Source organism: Trichoderma evansii (assembly GCF_050947405.1).
Source record: "Trichoderma evansii strain SZMC 28006 chromosome Unknown GGI43scaffold_3, whole genome shotgun sequence".
NCBI classification, from domain to species: domain Eukaryota; kingdom Fungi; phylum Ascomycota; class Sordariomycetes; order Hypocreales; family Hypocreaceae; genus Trichoderma; species Trichoderma evansii.
Genome location: NW_028145203.1, coordinates 1,197,275 through 1,211,764, shown reverse-complemented (window position 1 = coordinate 1,211,764; position 14,490 = coordinate 1,197,275). Strand labels below are relative to the sequence as shown.

Here is a 14,490-nt window from a genome sequence, read left to right as displayed (position 1 = left end):
AGCAATATCATATCGTCATATCATCGTAGCAACACCATCCATTACTCTCACCCCTAAGACGGGCTATAAATCAAGGGCACCAAAGCACTCCGGCTGTCCATTGCTCTCCAGTCCTCCATCACCATATCCCTGCTGCATCCACCAACGTCTCTCGCATTCATATATCGACGCGCAGAAACCGCATCTGCCATTCGATTCTTCTTATCATAAAATTCCTTGCTGAGCTTCGCCAACACGGCTTCTTTGGCTTTTTGTAAGGCGTTTGCTCTAGCATCTGCGTCTTCTGCAAAGAGGCGATAGTTATCTTCTTTTTCCAGATTGCGTTGTACGCTTGACAAGCCCTCGTTAGGACCAGCCTGACGAGGGGAGTAGGGGGAGTAGATGGCCGGTTGGAGGAGGACTGGCTGGGGTGAGGAGGGGATGATGGGGGATGTGATGGACAATGGCTCGGGAACAGCGGAGTAGGCTATTTGGCTAGGTTCAGAAGATAGTCTGAAACGCAGCTTTGATGGCTTTTGGCCATGTACAGGGGAAGAGGACTTGTGGCTGTGGGAGGACAAGGGAGGCGAAATAGGATACGGGAATTCGGGGGCCTGTTCCTTTTTCTCTTCCTTGGAATGCTTTCTGTGGTGTCGGCGAACACGTCTTCTCGTGATATTAGTAGAAACACTGGTATCAGATTCTCTCGGCACAGAAAAGTCGTCTGTAAATCCTTGAATTGCATTTCTCGCATTATCATCCAAAGTAAGACCACCCAATTCCAAGTCCAAGTCCATCAGTTCTCTGCTGGCAGCCTCGGCCGCCGCACTTGGGCTGGGCAGTCCCTCTTGGCCTCTGTCAGTTACAGGAGAGTATTCCAAAGGTGTTGCACTGCTGCTTCGAGACCAATTGTCATCACTCTTCACGGATGCTAGTGCATCTTCCCAGCTACCGTTATTGGCGAGGACGACGTTCTCAAACCCGAACTGCTTGACTGTCTTTTGATGGGAAGCAATCAAGCTCTTTAGCTGGGGAGAGTTCATAGCAGCATTACGAATTTGCAGATAGCGCAGCTTAGGGAAATAGATGGAAGACCGGGGAGGTCGCACTGGGAGAGGAGACATGGGGGAAGTGACCTCATGGAAGAGTTTCTTAGTATTGCGAGGCGGCGCGAAGAGAGGGTCAGCAGACAAGGCAATGGGGCACGGTCCTTTGGCACCGATCCAGGCAAACGTGAACTTGTCTAGTCTTTCAGAGAAACAGCGGATGTAGTCATCAAGGACTTTAAGATGGTCAAGGCCGGGAGAAGTACCGTAGAAATCCCATGACTCAACGGTGATGTGTAATTTCTTGATCTGCTGCCATCTACCACTGGCGGAGGGAAGGCTGCCAATCCCATTGATAAACCTGAGGTAGTTGAAAGCAGAAGGATGAAGTGATAATAGAGACAGTTTATTAAGCTTTACCATCGGCGTGCGCTCGACGGCGATGCGCAAGCTGATAAGGGCATAGTCGACAATATCTCTTCTATACCTTTCTCTTGGGTCTTGGCCGGGACACCGAATGGTCAGATGCCTCATGTTCGGGATATGGCCCATGGCATAGATGAAGCTGGGGACATTTGTGGCAGCATGGAATAGAGGAGGATATTGCTGAGTCAATATCTCTCCCAGCTCAGTATTAGCGTACTTGGGCCGTGATGCGGCCGTGGTGGTGAGTGGCTTGTACAAGAAGGTAATCTCTTCACCCGTCTTCGGATGGATCAGCGGCGGCAGAAAAGTGGCATCTGAGTGAGCAAAGTAGAAGGTCAAGTGCTCAATGTGATGCCCAATGCGACCCAGCGCAGCGACCCTTGAGGGTCTAGTGAAGGTGCTGGCCGAGAAGGTGACATGGATGCGAGTGAAGAGACGCTTGGTAACTAGATTGCAGCAGGCAGATGAGACCTTGCGGACGGCGCAGATGTCTGAGATGGATAGATATCTGAAGAGGATATCTTTGATGTGGTCGCTCCTCAGTATGGCGATAAGAAGTTGTTCAGTGGAAGCCATATCTGTGTCATATCGTGGGGGATAATAGACCCTCAAGCAATGGCTGCAGTTGGAGTGTTTGTTTCAAGTGTTTCAAGGAGGTATATTTCGTAGTCACTATGGCTGTAGCCTTAGTTTGATATGATAGCGGCGTGATTGGGGATGGATTGGAGGAGCTGTGAAATACCAGGGAGGTATCAAACAGCTGGGATATTGAGAGGCGGGAAGCTTCCAATTAGATGGATGCTGGATTTTGATGGCTTTCTATATTATTATTTTTTAACCAAAACAGCAAGATATAGAATACAGTCCAGTATTCCCACAGTAAAATTCCTGATGTATCCAAAGTGCGACGGGAGGCAGCCAGAATTGCGTCCCAGGCTGTATATATTCTCCCACAGCCCTACCTCGTCGTTCTTGTCCCAAGCAGCATTAGGCTTATAACCCTCCCCAAGCCACTGCTTTTCACGATATATTCACTGGACACCGCTCATCCACTAGAAATGAGTATACAAGGATAAATGAAAAATTTCAACTCTTTTTCTCCGTAGTGCCAGCTTCCCTCTTCCGCGCTCCAATCATCCTGCAGCACCCTGCATCGCCAAAGTCGCCGGCCTCAGCAACAACTGGCCAATGACTCACCACTATAACACACATAAAAAGAAAATATTACGGCCCAATTTTTCTCGCGACGAAAATGCCAGGCAAACCCGTGTCCGCGTCAGAGGGCCGCGCCAGCAAAAGCACCCCTAGTTGGACAGCGAGCTGCATGCAAACACAGGGATAGTCTCATAGCTCTGGTGTTTCCAGCCAGCCAGTGGATTGGCGATGGTGTGTGGGGGGAATAGAGGTGCATAAGCGTGGGACAAGGGTTGGTGATATTTTTTCTTCTCGCCCATTTTTAGGTCAATTTGGCTTTATATCGATAATGGCTTCCGACACAACCTTGTTTAGGTGACGATCCGAGCGATTCGGGATGAGATGTGGTGTAGCGCAAATGAGTCAACGCGCAAAGGTCCGAATAATTGAAGCTTGACGTGAAGTTTTAAGCGTGATTTCGTGAGCCGGCGGCACATGCTTAACAACTCGGCACTTGCTTACACCCGCTAAATGCCTTTCTCTATCTACCATCTATAGATGAGAACTGAGTATTGATTTCATCAAGTTAACTGGTTGTTATAATGCATCTTGCCAAAAGATCCCGTAGCCACGTCGATATGTTTCATCGCACCCTGTACGTTTTAGGTCTCTCTTGGGCTGCAAAACCGTCTCGTCTTTCATCCCAACGTTTCCCGACTTTCATGCCCAACACGGCAAGGAAGTGGTAAAATCGCATCTAATCCTCATTAGCTCAACCCGCTAGCCACGTCCTGCCATGATCTAATCCACAGAGATATCCGCTTTCCCCAGCCTCAGGGAGCATTGAAACGAACGATTATCGCCTATTAGCACCCGTTCGCTCTCTTCCGGTAAATCACGAAAGTGTCTCCGTCACAGCGCGCTTGAAATGGCTGGCTGTTCGTTTTACAAAGCAACACTACCTTGAAGCAGTTATTGAAGGGGAATTCAAAGTCTTGCTTGATCTGGATACTGATTTTCATGCTACTTGGTGCTACCAGGCCTTACTCTGGATGCCGCCCTATTATTTGAATACACGAAACACGTTGTCTGACAAAGCAGTAGTACTAGCAGTGCTCCTGTTTCGATATTCAGGCACACTAAGACATGCAGCATCTCCACGCTAGGACTTGCATGAGAATATGCACTCTGCATGCATCTCCGTATTGCACTCTTCCCCATCCTCCCTGAGAGTCTTTTATGTGTCTCATGTCTTGTATCTATCCGTTTTACTATACTTTGGGTAAGCTCCTCGCTCCCAAAATTGAGTATTAGTAGAGGTAGTAGAGGTAGTAGAGGTAGTAGATTGGACAGCGACGCTGTTCCTCATCAAATCTTTGCCTTTAGAATTAAAAGACTATAATGTAAGAGGGTATCAAAATGTCTAACACCTGCTTGGTTCATTCGTCATCCATCCTAGATGGATCGTCTATATCTATGCTTACAATTCAGTTTATCCCCATATTTCATTGGATATCGCGATATTCCATCTCAATATCTACCGCCTCTAAACTTTCCTCCTCGATAGCCTCTACTTCCTCCCCTACCGCCTCGACCGCCTCTATCGCCTCGTCCGCCACCTCGTCCTCCTCTTCCAGACGCGGGGGGTGGTGGTACACTGCTATAATCCCGTGAAGACGCTGGTGGTCTGGCGGGAAGCGAAGATCCGACTTGTCCTTGCGAATAGGCCTGTCTTGCTGTGCCTGGTGGAGGTGGACGCCTATTCGATGGGTGTGGTGGCAAAGGGGGTGGTGGACCAGGTGGAAGAGGAGGCTGCTGGCTTCCATTGGGAGTATGAAGGTTGGTTGAAACTGTAATACGGCCTGTCCGCACTGGTTTTGGTGCAGCACGATGACCCAGAAATTCCACATCATCAGAATCCTCGCCCTCCGAGTAATGGACAGTGTTGGCACGGGAAGCGTGGCCACGGATTCTCAGGTCCGACTGTTGGTTAGATGTGGGCTCCGCAACGCTGGAAATCGCAGATGAGCTGCACGTTGGGTCGAGATATTGACCCTTGTTTGCCAAAGACCACGTTGGATTTGGTGCGGAATCTTGCCTCTGTCTGCAGTCTCCGGAAAAGTGCTGTGCGCTGCCGCAAAGGGAACATGATACTGGCAATGCGGTGACGGTCTTGATCGTTCCCGTCTCAGGGTGGAATGATCGCCAAATCTTCGTGCACTCAGTCTCCAGATGGTCGGGCGAGTTGCAATAGCTGCACGCGAGCCCTTCTTGCTTGGTGAGCGCCAGCTTCTCTGTACAGGATACAGCTTTGTGGCCAAGTTGGTTGCATTTGCGACATCTGAGTTTGATAGACGGGCACGCGTACTCCCAGTGACCATCTTTTCCGCAGAATTTGCAAAAGTCATTGGTGCAGTTCTCTGCTGTGTGGCCCTCTCGCCCACAGAGCAAACACATGTTGGATGGATCTGCAGCCGAAGGAAAGTATCGACGCTGCTGTTGGAGGGCTTCATCCCCAGACGGCACGCCTTCTCGCGGCATTGTGCTTTGAATAGGGCGTTGGAGCTCTGGCTGCTGCTTTTGCGTGTTTGAAGTTTGAGGTTGTGGGTTCACATCGATGACAAAAACTCCGCTGGCCTGCTCTGCCAATTTATCAGGCTGGCCATCGCTGGCAGTCGTTTGCAGCTGCCCAGACGCGCCTGCTTCAGTCAAGCCACTTGCTGGCTGCTGTGCCTGTGCAGCCTCAGGCTGAAGAGATGCCTGTGTAGCCTCAGGCCGAAGAGATGCCAGCAACTGTGTCAGAGATGCATCTTCAAAGTTATCAGCGGCCTGCTTCGCACTGCGCTTTTTGTTCGACTTTAATCTGCTGTGAATATCGATATATTGAGCGTAAGAAGCTCGAATTAGTGCAGGTGTAAGCTCAACAGATGAGTTGGCCGTGCACAGAAGCTGCACCCATTCCTTGAACCTGTCAGGCCATGAGCCCTCCCTTTGCTGTGAAAAGACCGGCAGTTGAAGGGATATCGAGTCATTTATATAAACTGGGGGGTCTCTGGGAATGAAAACGGCACCTGAGGCATCACCCGATCTCTTCTCGCTGCCTGTATCAGGTGTGTGAACCTCACCCTCGGAATCCTCATCAATTTCTCCTTCTTCCGATACCTTGGCGCCTGAGGCAGGGCTTATCCGAGCACGCTTGGAGCGCTCTGTAGAAGCATTTCGCCCATTGTTGCTGGCCGGGCTATCGTTTGGGGATCTCCTTTTCTTTGGCAAGGGGCGCTCATCTTCGCTACTTAGAATGCTGATAAAGTCCCCTGAATTTGATTGATCTGTAGCCATGGCGTTTACTGCTTTTGAAAGTAGTCTCCAAAAATCCAGACGCGGATAGCGCGAAGCTAGCAAGCAGGAGACTCCTAATCAGGGCTATCTCGTCAATGCACCTGCCGTCTTATATGAGCTCAGCAATTCCCTGACTTGAATCAAGACTCCAGCCACCCTAGATTTATCTGTAGTTGTCAAGTTGAAGGATGGCGATTCTCAATTGAATTGAAGATAGGCTGCTATGCTAATCTTTGGGCGATAACTAGGAAAAAAACTGTAAGCGGCAAATTGCGGTCCATTTTCTTCCGGAGTTTAGCCATTATGCTGGCAGCGCAGAAGTGCAAGAGTGAAATGCTATTACAGAGTATGTATTATGCACTGGAACTACCAATTTTCAGAGCCGCCAATTTTCAGAACCTTGAGAAGCTTTGTTACCTAGGTAGTTCTTAAAGCCTATAGCCGTACGTATAGTTTTCTGAGTCGAAAGATCCGCAATTTTATAGCTGCATGGTTTACTGCCTCTACTGCCTCTACTGCCTCTACTCCTTCTATTACTTCTACTACCTCTATTGCCTCTGCCACTATTAAGAATATCTAACTTTTAATAGCTTTAGTGTCTTTTTTTTTTCGTGTGTACTCTTTCAATTTGCGGTCCCTGCTTTTTTGTCTCCTTTCTAGGCACCATTTATGTCATAGATGAGATAAGCGAGAAAGGCCAAATTCACGTCCTAGAAAGGAGCAGTCGATTGGGAAACCACCAATAAAAAGCTTTGGCATGAATTTATTTGGACTAGCCTGGAGATTTAATAATGCAGCTCCTAAAAATAAACAAATGTAATAACTGCACGTGGTACTCCGTATGTGACTGGCCAGGCATGATTTAGCAACTCCCGAAAGACACAGGATCTTCCTAGTCAACCATGTGTGGGAAAGCAATTAAACGAGTCCTTAAAGATATTGTGCGGGGCCCAAGTGGCGTATTTGGATCATTTGACAACATTAATAACAGACAATCCCTGTCGCCGAAATGATGAAGCAGCCTTCTGGAAGTTGAAGATCCAGGTCATCGTGGCTGTATCCTGCCCCGTAATATCTATATCTTCATAGAGCCAAGGGGCCCAGCAATCTAAAGCTACTACGACCTTTCTAGAACGGCTAGTGTTCTAATTAACTACTTCGTACTAGATGGATGACTTTTTTCAGATCACCCAGATGGCGGCTAGATTGGCACGTGTAGCATTATTACAGTAGACAGGTAGGGGATACGGGGTCTCCATAGTGCATGGGATGGTTAGATAGATAGGACTCTGCAGTGCTATCAGTGTCACAATGAAACCTCGTTGATACCGGTTGTCGTTATCCCTCCATGGCCTTGCACGATGGTTGACGAGTGTCGCCAGCATTCAGCTCGTGCTTGGTACTCGAAGCCGGCTAAATTATCCTTCACGCCGTTGGCTCTGCGAGCTGCCGCTACATATATTAGCATGCATTAGTTGCACGGAAACTCAAGCAGCTTCAATTTGCTGTCGGCTGATTCTCCTGTTCCTGCAGGTACTACGGCGCCCCTTTCCAGGGTGTCTCCACAGCTGCCATAAACTGATCCCGGCAATACACGTCGTCAGCCTGTCCTGTCCATGCCACCGCTCAGATTCGTCTCCAAGTTTCCTCAGGACGCTGTTTAAGCGAAAAGAATCTAGGGTTTGAGGCGAGGGGTTGAAGGAAGTGAGGACCAGCGAGTCGTATCTGGTGTCTTGCCCCTCTGGTCATAGGCAGGCATATAATGCGCGTAATGCGCCGTCTTTCCGCGATTGCGTGAGCTCTCCATACATTTCATACCACTACCCAAGTACCTTGTGTTGTGTCTATTCGGACCTAAAAGTAGGCACCAAAAGACACCTATACGATATTACTGTATACCTACTACCACAGATCGTATCGCGTGACTATTAAATACCACTGCTGCTGTTCTAGGAATTGGAGAAGAGAGAGGCAATAGGTTCGTATTCGCTCTTCGTCTCCACTTGGACTCGATCCAACCAACAATTGGCCAGTTTTAGAGAAAGGTGTTCCTTAAAGCTTGTCAGCCACGCTTGCGCTCTACTTTCGCCGCCGCCTTAAAAACGAGTTCCGCCAAGTACCAAGTACTCGTGCAGATTACTGCCGCCCCCCAATTACCTAAGCGGTAGGCCTTAGAATTGCGCGTCCGTACGTGCGAAAGGAGCATTCGACGCATAATCATCCAAAAAAAATACCACCAACATGCCGTCAACTTGCCTCCCTTCATCCTCACAGACTTACGACGCCGGCGCAAAGCCCGCCAGCAGCCGATTCCTCGACATGAACGATCGAAGCGCCGGTGGCCGCCGGAGGAGGTCTAGCAGCATCCTCCAGGTCTACCACGAGCCTCCGGAGACGCTCGAGCAGATGAGCGACCAGGCCGTTGTTCCAAACATGAACGCCAACTGGACAAATCAAAAAGGTATATTGCAGGCGTCGACGTGATTTCTGCGCTCCTGGGTGCGTGGTGGCTGATTCTAACGTGCTGTGCGCTTCGACAGGGGCTTGGACTATCCACATCGTCATCATCGCCGCTCTCAAGATCCTCTACGATGTTATCCCGGGCAGCTCTCAGGAGGCCTCGTGGACGCTGACCAACATGACGTACATGGTTGGTTCCTACATCATGTTTCACTACGTCCGCGGCATTCCTTTCGACTTCAATGGCGGTGCCTTTGACAACCTGAACATGTGGGAGCAGATCGATAACGGAGCCCAGTATACGCCCACCAAGAAATTTCTGCTGAGCGTCCCTATCGTGTTGTTCCTAATCAGCACACATTATACCCACTACGACTCGACTTATTTTGTCATCAACTTCCTCGCTACACTGGCCGTTGTTATACCGAAGCTACCCTTCGTAAGTACAGTCCATGGCTTACCCAGAAGCCAAAATCTTGTGATAATGCGAATCAACAACTAATATTTCACATCAGAGCCACCGAATGCGATTCAGCTTCTTTTCAGACATTCCGGAAGAAGAGTAATTGTTTCCTTCGGACTACACACGGCGTTTTGGGGTTCGCATCAATATGAGCTTAGGCAACAGGAAGTACAGCACAAATACGAAAGATTAAAAAAAAAGCAGGAAAAAAAAGCTAGGGTTGGAAGGTTGGGAGCAGCGGGGCAATGGGTATCCTATACAAAATAGCGAGCATATTTGTTCTATGGTTCCATCCACAAATAAGGTTTATTGTTTATCAACGATAGTTTTCAAGGACAACAATTGGATTTGAAGACATGCAAATACTGGTCCCTTTTCCTATGGTTACAAACTCGGAGGTTATAAGGTGATCGAATATATCAAGGTTGCGAGGCTGAGGCTGTGGCAGATACCCATGGGACGATCCGTTGGCGGCAATCTCAGTTTGGCAACATGCAAACTTTCGTATGACTGGGCCTGGCTTGCTGGTACGCGATACATGGCGTTGGCGACTAAAGCAACTTGATCGAATAAATAAATGGAGCGTTGAGTTTGGAAGATAAATAAATTGGAGTGAACCCTTCCGTTGAAAGGGATTTCATTCTTTGCTTCCTTTTATTTTCCATCTCGTCTTGAAATCAGAGAAAACAGATCCCCTTCAATCTTCTACTTCAAACAAGTAACAACAATCTTCAACTATGCAGACTTTCTTTTTGGTGGTCTTGGGCCTCCTCGCCGGCTCTCCTTTGGTCCGTGCGGACATGAATGGCGGATACCTCAAGTCCATGTTCAGCGGCCGTCAGCCCGTGACAACGAGCTCAGAGCTCATGGATTCTCGCTTCTTCTCGCTCTGGTCGTCTTTTCACAAGCTTTACCTTGAACATTTAGCAACAGCTACCATGAGCAGCCCTGTTGCTACTGCTGTTCCTAATGCTACTACCACTAACGACCTGAATGAGCCAGTATTTACTATTGACAAGACCCGAACGTATTCGACATCAGGACCTGCTGAGACAACTTCGCTCTACACGACGGTTACTCAGTCCGTCTCTTCTTGCAGCAGTGCTTGCCCATCCGTTACTGCTCCACCGGTTCTTCCAGAGACTACTAGCAGTGCTCCCGAGACAGGCGCTGTTCAACCATCAAAGAACGGTACTATGGTAGCATCCACAAGAAGTGAAGAATCAACTACGAGCTCTACTAGCTCCAAGGGCAGCTTGCGTCCTAGCAAGACGCCGCCGCCCTTGAACGGGCCCTTGAATGGCGTATCTACGAATGCAGCCCCAGTGGTGGGTGCTGTGGTTTTAGCCATTGCCGGAGGTCTCGTGGTGCTCTAAAGTGGCATTACGCGTACGGACTCAAACGATGCAGTCTTTTCCATTTATTTTTGGGGGTATTAGTGGGATTATGGGGAGTTTGACTTTTTTTTGCTTTTCTACCTAATGAACGGAGGCGTAATTTGGGAGTGAAAAAGTAGGGGCAATATTGAAGGAAGTAAAAGCAGAATGTATTATTTGTCCCATAATTTTTCTCAGCTTGATTTAGAATGGAGAATGGGCGTTACGGAATATATCATTTTGGAGTGGGTTATGACTCAGATGGCTTGTAAACTTGCTTTCCACTTGTAAACTTGTACTTGTAAAGTTGAACACCTGATCGATCTTCATCTTCGGGTTAGGTACTCTTTGAAACTAAATTCTATTTTTAAACTTGGCCGGCGTTATTACGGGAACGATTACGAGTCACTGGCTATTATCGAAGTTTAAATGGAGGCTTTTTGTATAAAAGAACAACGTTGAGTAAATGTGCGAATATAAAAGACATACTGATGAGAAAATTTGACAATACGAAACATCTTGGTCCATGATCTGTCTTCTCATGGATTTGTAATTCTTTCGGCTGCGCCGGAAGATGGAATACTCGGAGATTTCGTAGAGGCCGCGCCTCACAGGGCCCCTGGATGGTGTTTTGGACTAGGGGTCGCCAATCTAAGCTTATCATATGGACTCGGTATTGTACATAGCTACCTATGCACGATGTATTTTTAGGCGCTCAATATGGGTACGGAATTCATATGAGCGCTTTTAGTAACTATTTGAAGTTAGTTGGGGGGCTATTATAGCCAGGATGTTGGGGATATCTACTTCTAGTGGTCGCCGAGTCCCATTGTTTTCCTGGAGGTTTATGATGGAAGCGAGATCAGTCTTGGACTGCTGTAATTCTACAACCCTCTATAAGTAAAGGCTGGTGAGTACATAGGTATTTGTAGAATGTATTCGAAGCGCATGTTCACATCAATACGTACCTCTTCGAAAGAATCTTTTACGATGAACCGAACGGTAGTTACTTCTTTAGTTTGTCCGATACGGTGAATTCGAGCCAGCGCCTGGTCTTCTAGCGTTGGATTCCTATATAAGTGCACGTTAGCTCATTTTCTCAACGTCAGGGAGGGGAAGAAATTACCAGTGCGGCTCCATGAGGTAGGTTCTTGAAGCCTCAGTGAGTGTAAGGCTGTTAGAAGATAGTATTAGAACGAGCTAGAATGCCCAACAGATGTACTACTTATCAAACTCACCCAACAGCACCACAAGATAACGTCAACAAGAGAACTCTTATTGTTGGATCTTCACGAAATCTTTTAATCACGTTTTGTCGGTCTTTCTGCGCTACTTTGCCGTCAAATCGTAGGCACGGTATGCATGACTGTTTCAGGCCGACCTCAATGATCTCGAGAGTAGTTCGCCATGAAGAGAACACGACGCTATTTCCTTTAGTTAACCAAATATTCGAAAGTATATGGGGCAATGAGGATGCCAAACCATTTTACGTCATACGGCTGGCTCTGTAAATCGCGGATTAGCATGGACACTTTAGTTGGTAATTCAGCTCCTGTGGTGTCAATAACAACGGTGGAAGTATCGTCAGCCTCGAATACGCTGGTTGATACAGTTGCAATAGGACAGGAATTTGCATGAATACAGGACAGCAACGCCACAGGCTCTGTATGGACAGATATACAGGAGGAACAGATGAACTCCAGACACTGAGAGAACAACGATTTAACAGATAGCCTTTCTTCGTAGAACGTATTCTCTGTTGAATCAGCAGTAGAAAAACATAGGCGACATCGGATACTATTAATTTCACGGTATAAGTTGAACATCCGCTGAGCTGCCTCTTCGTTCCATTGTTGCGATGTTTGCTCATTGTATTCCTCGAGATTGTATCGCATTTTATAATACACTCCAAGGTTGCAAATCATGCGCATTGCCTCAATTCTCTGTAACATATTGGCGTATGAGTGTTTTCTATTGAGCTCGCCATCCACAGACAGAGCTTGAGTGACGTGCGAAATAATTTGCATCTTAGCCGTCTGATATAATTTTCTCTCTTCTGAAGATAGTTCCACAAACTGTTGGGAATCATGTCTTGGTGGGAGCTGAATGACAGTCTTGGGGCGCCGCAGAAGGATGCAGTCAGCAAGTCGTTTCAGACGCTTCTCTGCCTCTTCTACTTTCCCGATCTTCCATAGATGAGATATGTCTGTGTTAAATTTATCCTCATTTGCATAAGGATAAACTCGAAGGAATTTGAGGAGGGCCGTGAGATCACTGAGCTTATTTTGTATAGGTGTGCCCGTTACAGCCCATCGAGAGACTGAATCTAGCGAACATACGGCACGGGCCATTTTTGAGCTGCTGTTTCGGATGAAATGAGCTAATATATATTAGCGTTTCTCTCTTTTTTCAAGCTAAATTGTTTCGATTTTAAAGGTTGGGGGATATACACGACGAACCTTCATCTAGGATGATACGTCGCCATTTTGTGCTGAACAGGAGTGATGAGGGCTGGCCATGTGCAACTTTCCAATCTGAAGACATAGTGTGATAGGTAGTCAAGACGACCAATGTGTCTGTTAGATCAGGTTCAGTTACCAAGCGAGATTTCCCGTGATGTCGGCGATACGGAATGCGGTTAGGGAAGATATGCCTCACAGCTTAGTTAGCTCCGTATTAAATTATCTGTTGTTACTTTTATATCTCACTGTTTCAGCTGCTCCTCCCAAGAGCCAAGAACTAAAGAAAACAAGATTGTAAGTCATTTTCAAAGCAATAAAAGAGGAAGAAGAATTGGCGGCCGCGCTTACGAGGAGGTGGTACGACAATTAGTGTGCACCCAGATGAGTCTTCAGCATTAGGCCCGGTAATAGAGCTTAGGTCATTTTGATCGAGGAGCAAATCGGAGGCAATTAACGATATGATAGATAATGTTTTGCCCAGTCCCATCGGGTCTGCTAGGATCCCACCATAAAAGGGCGGCGGTTTTTCTGCTTCAATAGCACCTGATACTTTGTTGATGTAACTAATTAAGGACACCATTAGTCAAAGATCCCACGGGCGGATTAATTGCTGAGATAGACTCACTAGGAATCGGCCTCAGAATAGAGCTCCCATAGATCCGCTCTGCTCCCATCCCAAGCCCAGCCTTGCTCTCGTTGGAGCATAAATGTTAGCGCCTGCAGCTGATGGCTATTGGGATTCAACATATTAGTTTAAACACAGAAACAATGAACAAGGCACGAAATGAGGAAAACAATTCATCCTCTTACCTTTTCATATCAGTTCGAATTGAATCAGGCTGTTGTGTCTCTACCCAATCTTGCCGAGAGTTCAAAATATCGACAGATTCAAGACGAGCTTCCATTTTTTTTATGCTAATGGAACTTGTATAATCTCTGCCCAGATCGAAGGTCCAAATATCAGGGTCAGTCTCAATGGAGAGTTTGTGCGGGTTCCGGTACAGAACGTTCTGTGAGCAGCCGACAGGATCCTGAAGATAAAGATTATATTCTTCAGAAAAGCTGCCTATATCATCGAAAAGATTATGTGGCCCAAGAATAATCATATTTAGCCTACATGGCACGGCAACCGATATGATGGATGGCCGCGTTGTATCTGCATAGCAGGTGATTTGTAGTCTAAGATCTTCATTGTCGAAGCAAGCATTTGTAATATTGATAAAGTTCAAGTCTATTTCGCCTCTTATGGAAGTATCAGTAATGCAGTGGAATTCTCTCGAGTTGTCTAGCTCGATTGTAAATCCGTGAGTCGGTGGGCATCTGTTGAACTGGCAGGTTCCGCTTAGATCTACTATCTATAGGCTCAATGTTAAAAGTGCAAGACAACATAGGCTAGGCAAATAGTTACCACGCACCATACCAAAGCATATTAGCTCATCCTCGTTCGGAATGAAACCTTGCGCATAAGTCTGCCTCGATGTATCGATGTCCCATGGCTTATGGGGAGAAGTCGTGCTGGTGCAAGAGCTTGCTATTTCAAGGATTTCTTTTTTCTTCCGTGGGGGCTCTATGTGATCATAGGATTTAACAGAACCAGAGTGCTGTCTCTTTAATCTTTGAGACATATTTAGATTGGGTTCCATCCCACAAAAATGGAAACAAAAATAAGAACAAGCTTGGAGCTGTATTGAAACTATTGATTTCCGGCTGCACTTGATAATATTTTCAAGAGATCCTATTATGGTGCATGTACATGGAGGTTTGTGTATTGGGCTTGGTTCGCCTAATAGAAAGCCTGCAGCGAC

General features: G+C 47.1%; 5 protein-coding genes across 5 annotated transcripts; 2 read left to right on the top strand and 3 right to left on the bottom strand.

Moving 5' to 3' along the window:
• Nucleotides 1-53: 53 nt before the first annotated feature.
• On the bottom strand, nt 54-2,027 carry GGI43DRAFT_420812 (uncharacterized protein; the record flags this gene model as incomplete). Its single annotated transcript, XM_083207863.1, has 1 exon — nt 54-2,027. The coding sequence occupies one exon, from the start codon at nt 2,025-2,027 to the stop codon at nt 54-56; it is 1,974 nt and encodes a 657-aa protein (XP_083064100.1).
• A 2,024-nt stretch (nt 2,028-4,051) lies between these two features.
• Nucleotides 4,052-6,260, bottom strand: GGI43DRAFT_246147 (TRAMP complex RNA-binding subunit). Its single transcript, XM_083200757.1, has one exon. It carries the CDS (start codon nt 5,922-5,924, stop codon nt 4,116-4,118), a length of 1,809 nt encoding a protein of 602 aa, XP_083064099.1. The 5' UTR covers nt 5,925-6,260; the 3' UTR covers nt 4,052-4,115.
• Nucleotides 6,261-7,919: 1,659 nt separating this feature from the next.
• GGI43DRAFT_246119 (ORMDL family-domain-containing protein) lies at nt 7,920-9,267 on the top strand. Its single transcript, XM_083200755.1, has 3 exons — nt 7,920-8,385; nt 8,465-8,823; nt 8,900-9,267. The coding sequence occupies exons 1-3, from the start codon at nt 8,166-8,168 to the stop codon at nt 8,948-8,950; spliced, it is 630 nt and encodes a 209-aa protein (XP_083064098.1). The 5' UTR covers nt 7,920-8,165; the 3' UTR covers nt 8,951-9,267.
• On the top strand, nt 9,152-10,325 carry GGI43DRAFT_246135 (uncharacterized protein). Its single transcript, XM_083200756.1, has one exon. The coding sequence runs from the start codon at nt 9,585-9,587 to the stop codon at nt 10,221-10,223; it is 639 nt and encodes a 212-aa protein (XP_083064097.1). The 5' UTR covers nt 9,152-9,584; the 3' UTR covers nt 10,224-10,325.
• A 467-nt stretch (nt 10,326-10,792) lies between these two features.
• On the bottom strand, nt 10,793-13,683 carry GGI43DRAFT_396168 (DEAD/DEAH box helicase). The gene is made up of 11 exons (XM_083204939.1): nt 13,496-13,683; nt 13,311-13,415; nt 13,034-13,248; nt 12,932-12,962; nt 12,683-12,876; nt 11,706-12,603; nt 11,462-11,647; nt 11,350-11,397; nt 11,192-11,294; nt 11,031-11,117; nt 10,793-10,977 (listed from the first exon to the last, which is right to left on the bottom strand). Exons 1-11 carry the CDS (start codon nt 13,588-13,590, stop codon nt 10,957-10,959), a joined length of 1,983 nt encoding a protein of 660 aa, XP_083064096.1. The 5' UTR covers nt 13,591-13,683; the 3' UTR covers nt 10,793-10,956.
• Nucleotides 13,684-14,490: the final 807 nt, after the last annotated feature.

Coding starts and splice junctions, on each gene's coding strand:
- GGI43DRAFT_246119 (XM_083200755.1), top strand. CDS start 8,166: ATGCCGTCAACTTGCCTCCCTTCATCCTCACAGACTTACGACGCCGGC. Junction 8,386..8,464: donor CAACTGGACAAATCAAAAAG/GTATATTGCAGG, acceptor GCGCTTCGACAG/GGGCTTGGACTATCCACATC. Junction 8,824..8,899: donor TTATACCGAAGCTACCCTTC/GTAAGTACAGTC, acceptor ATTTCACATCAG/AGCCACCGAATGCGATTCAG.
- GGI43DRAFT_246147 (XM_083200757.1), bottom strand. CDS start 5,924: ATGGCTACAGATCAATCAAATTCAGGGGACTTTATCAGCATTCTAAGT.
- GGI43DRAFT_246135 (XM_083200756.1), top strand. CDS start 9,585: ATGCAGACTTTCTTTTTGGTGGTCTTGGGCCTCCTCGCCGGCTCTCCT.
- GGI43DRAFT_396168 (XM_083204939.1), bottom strand. CDS start 13,590: ATGGAAGCTCGTCTTGAATCTGTCGATATTTTGAACTCTCGGCAAGAT. Junction 11,648..11,705: donor CAGCCGTATGACGTAAAATG/GTTTGGCATCCT, acceptor TAAAGGAAATAG/CGTCGTGTTCTCTTCATGGC. Junction 11,295..11,349: donor TACCTCATGGAGCCGCACTG/GTAATTTCTTCC, acceptor GCACTTATATAG/GAATCCAACGCTAGAAGACC.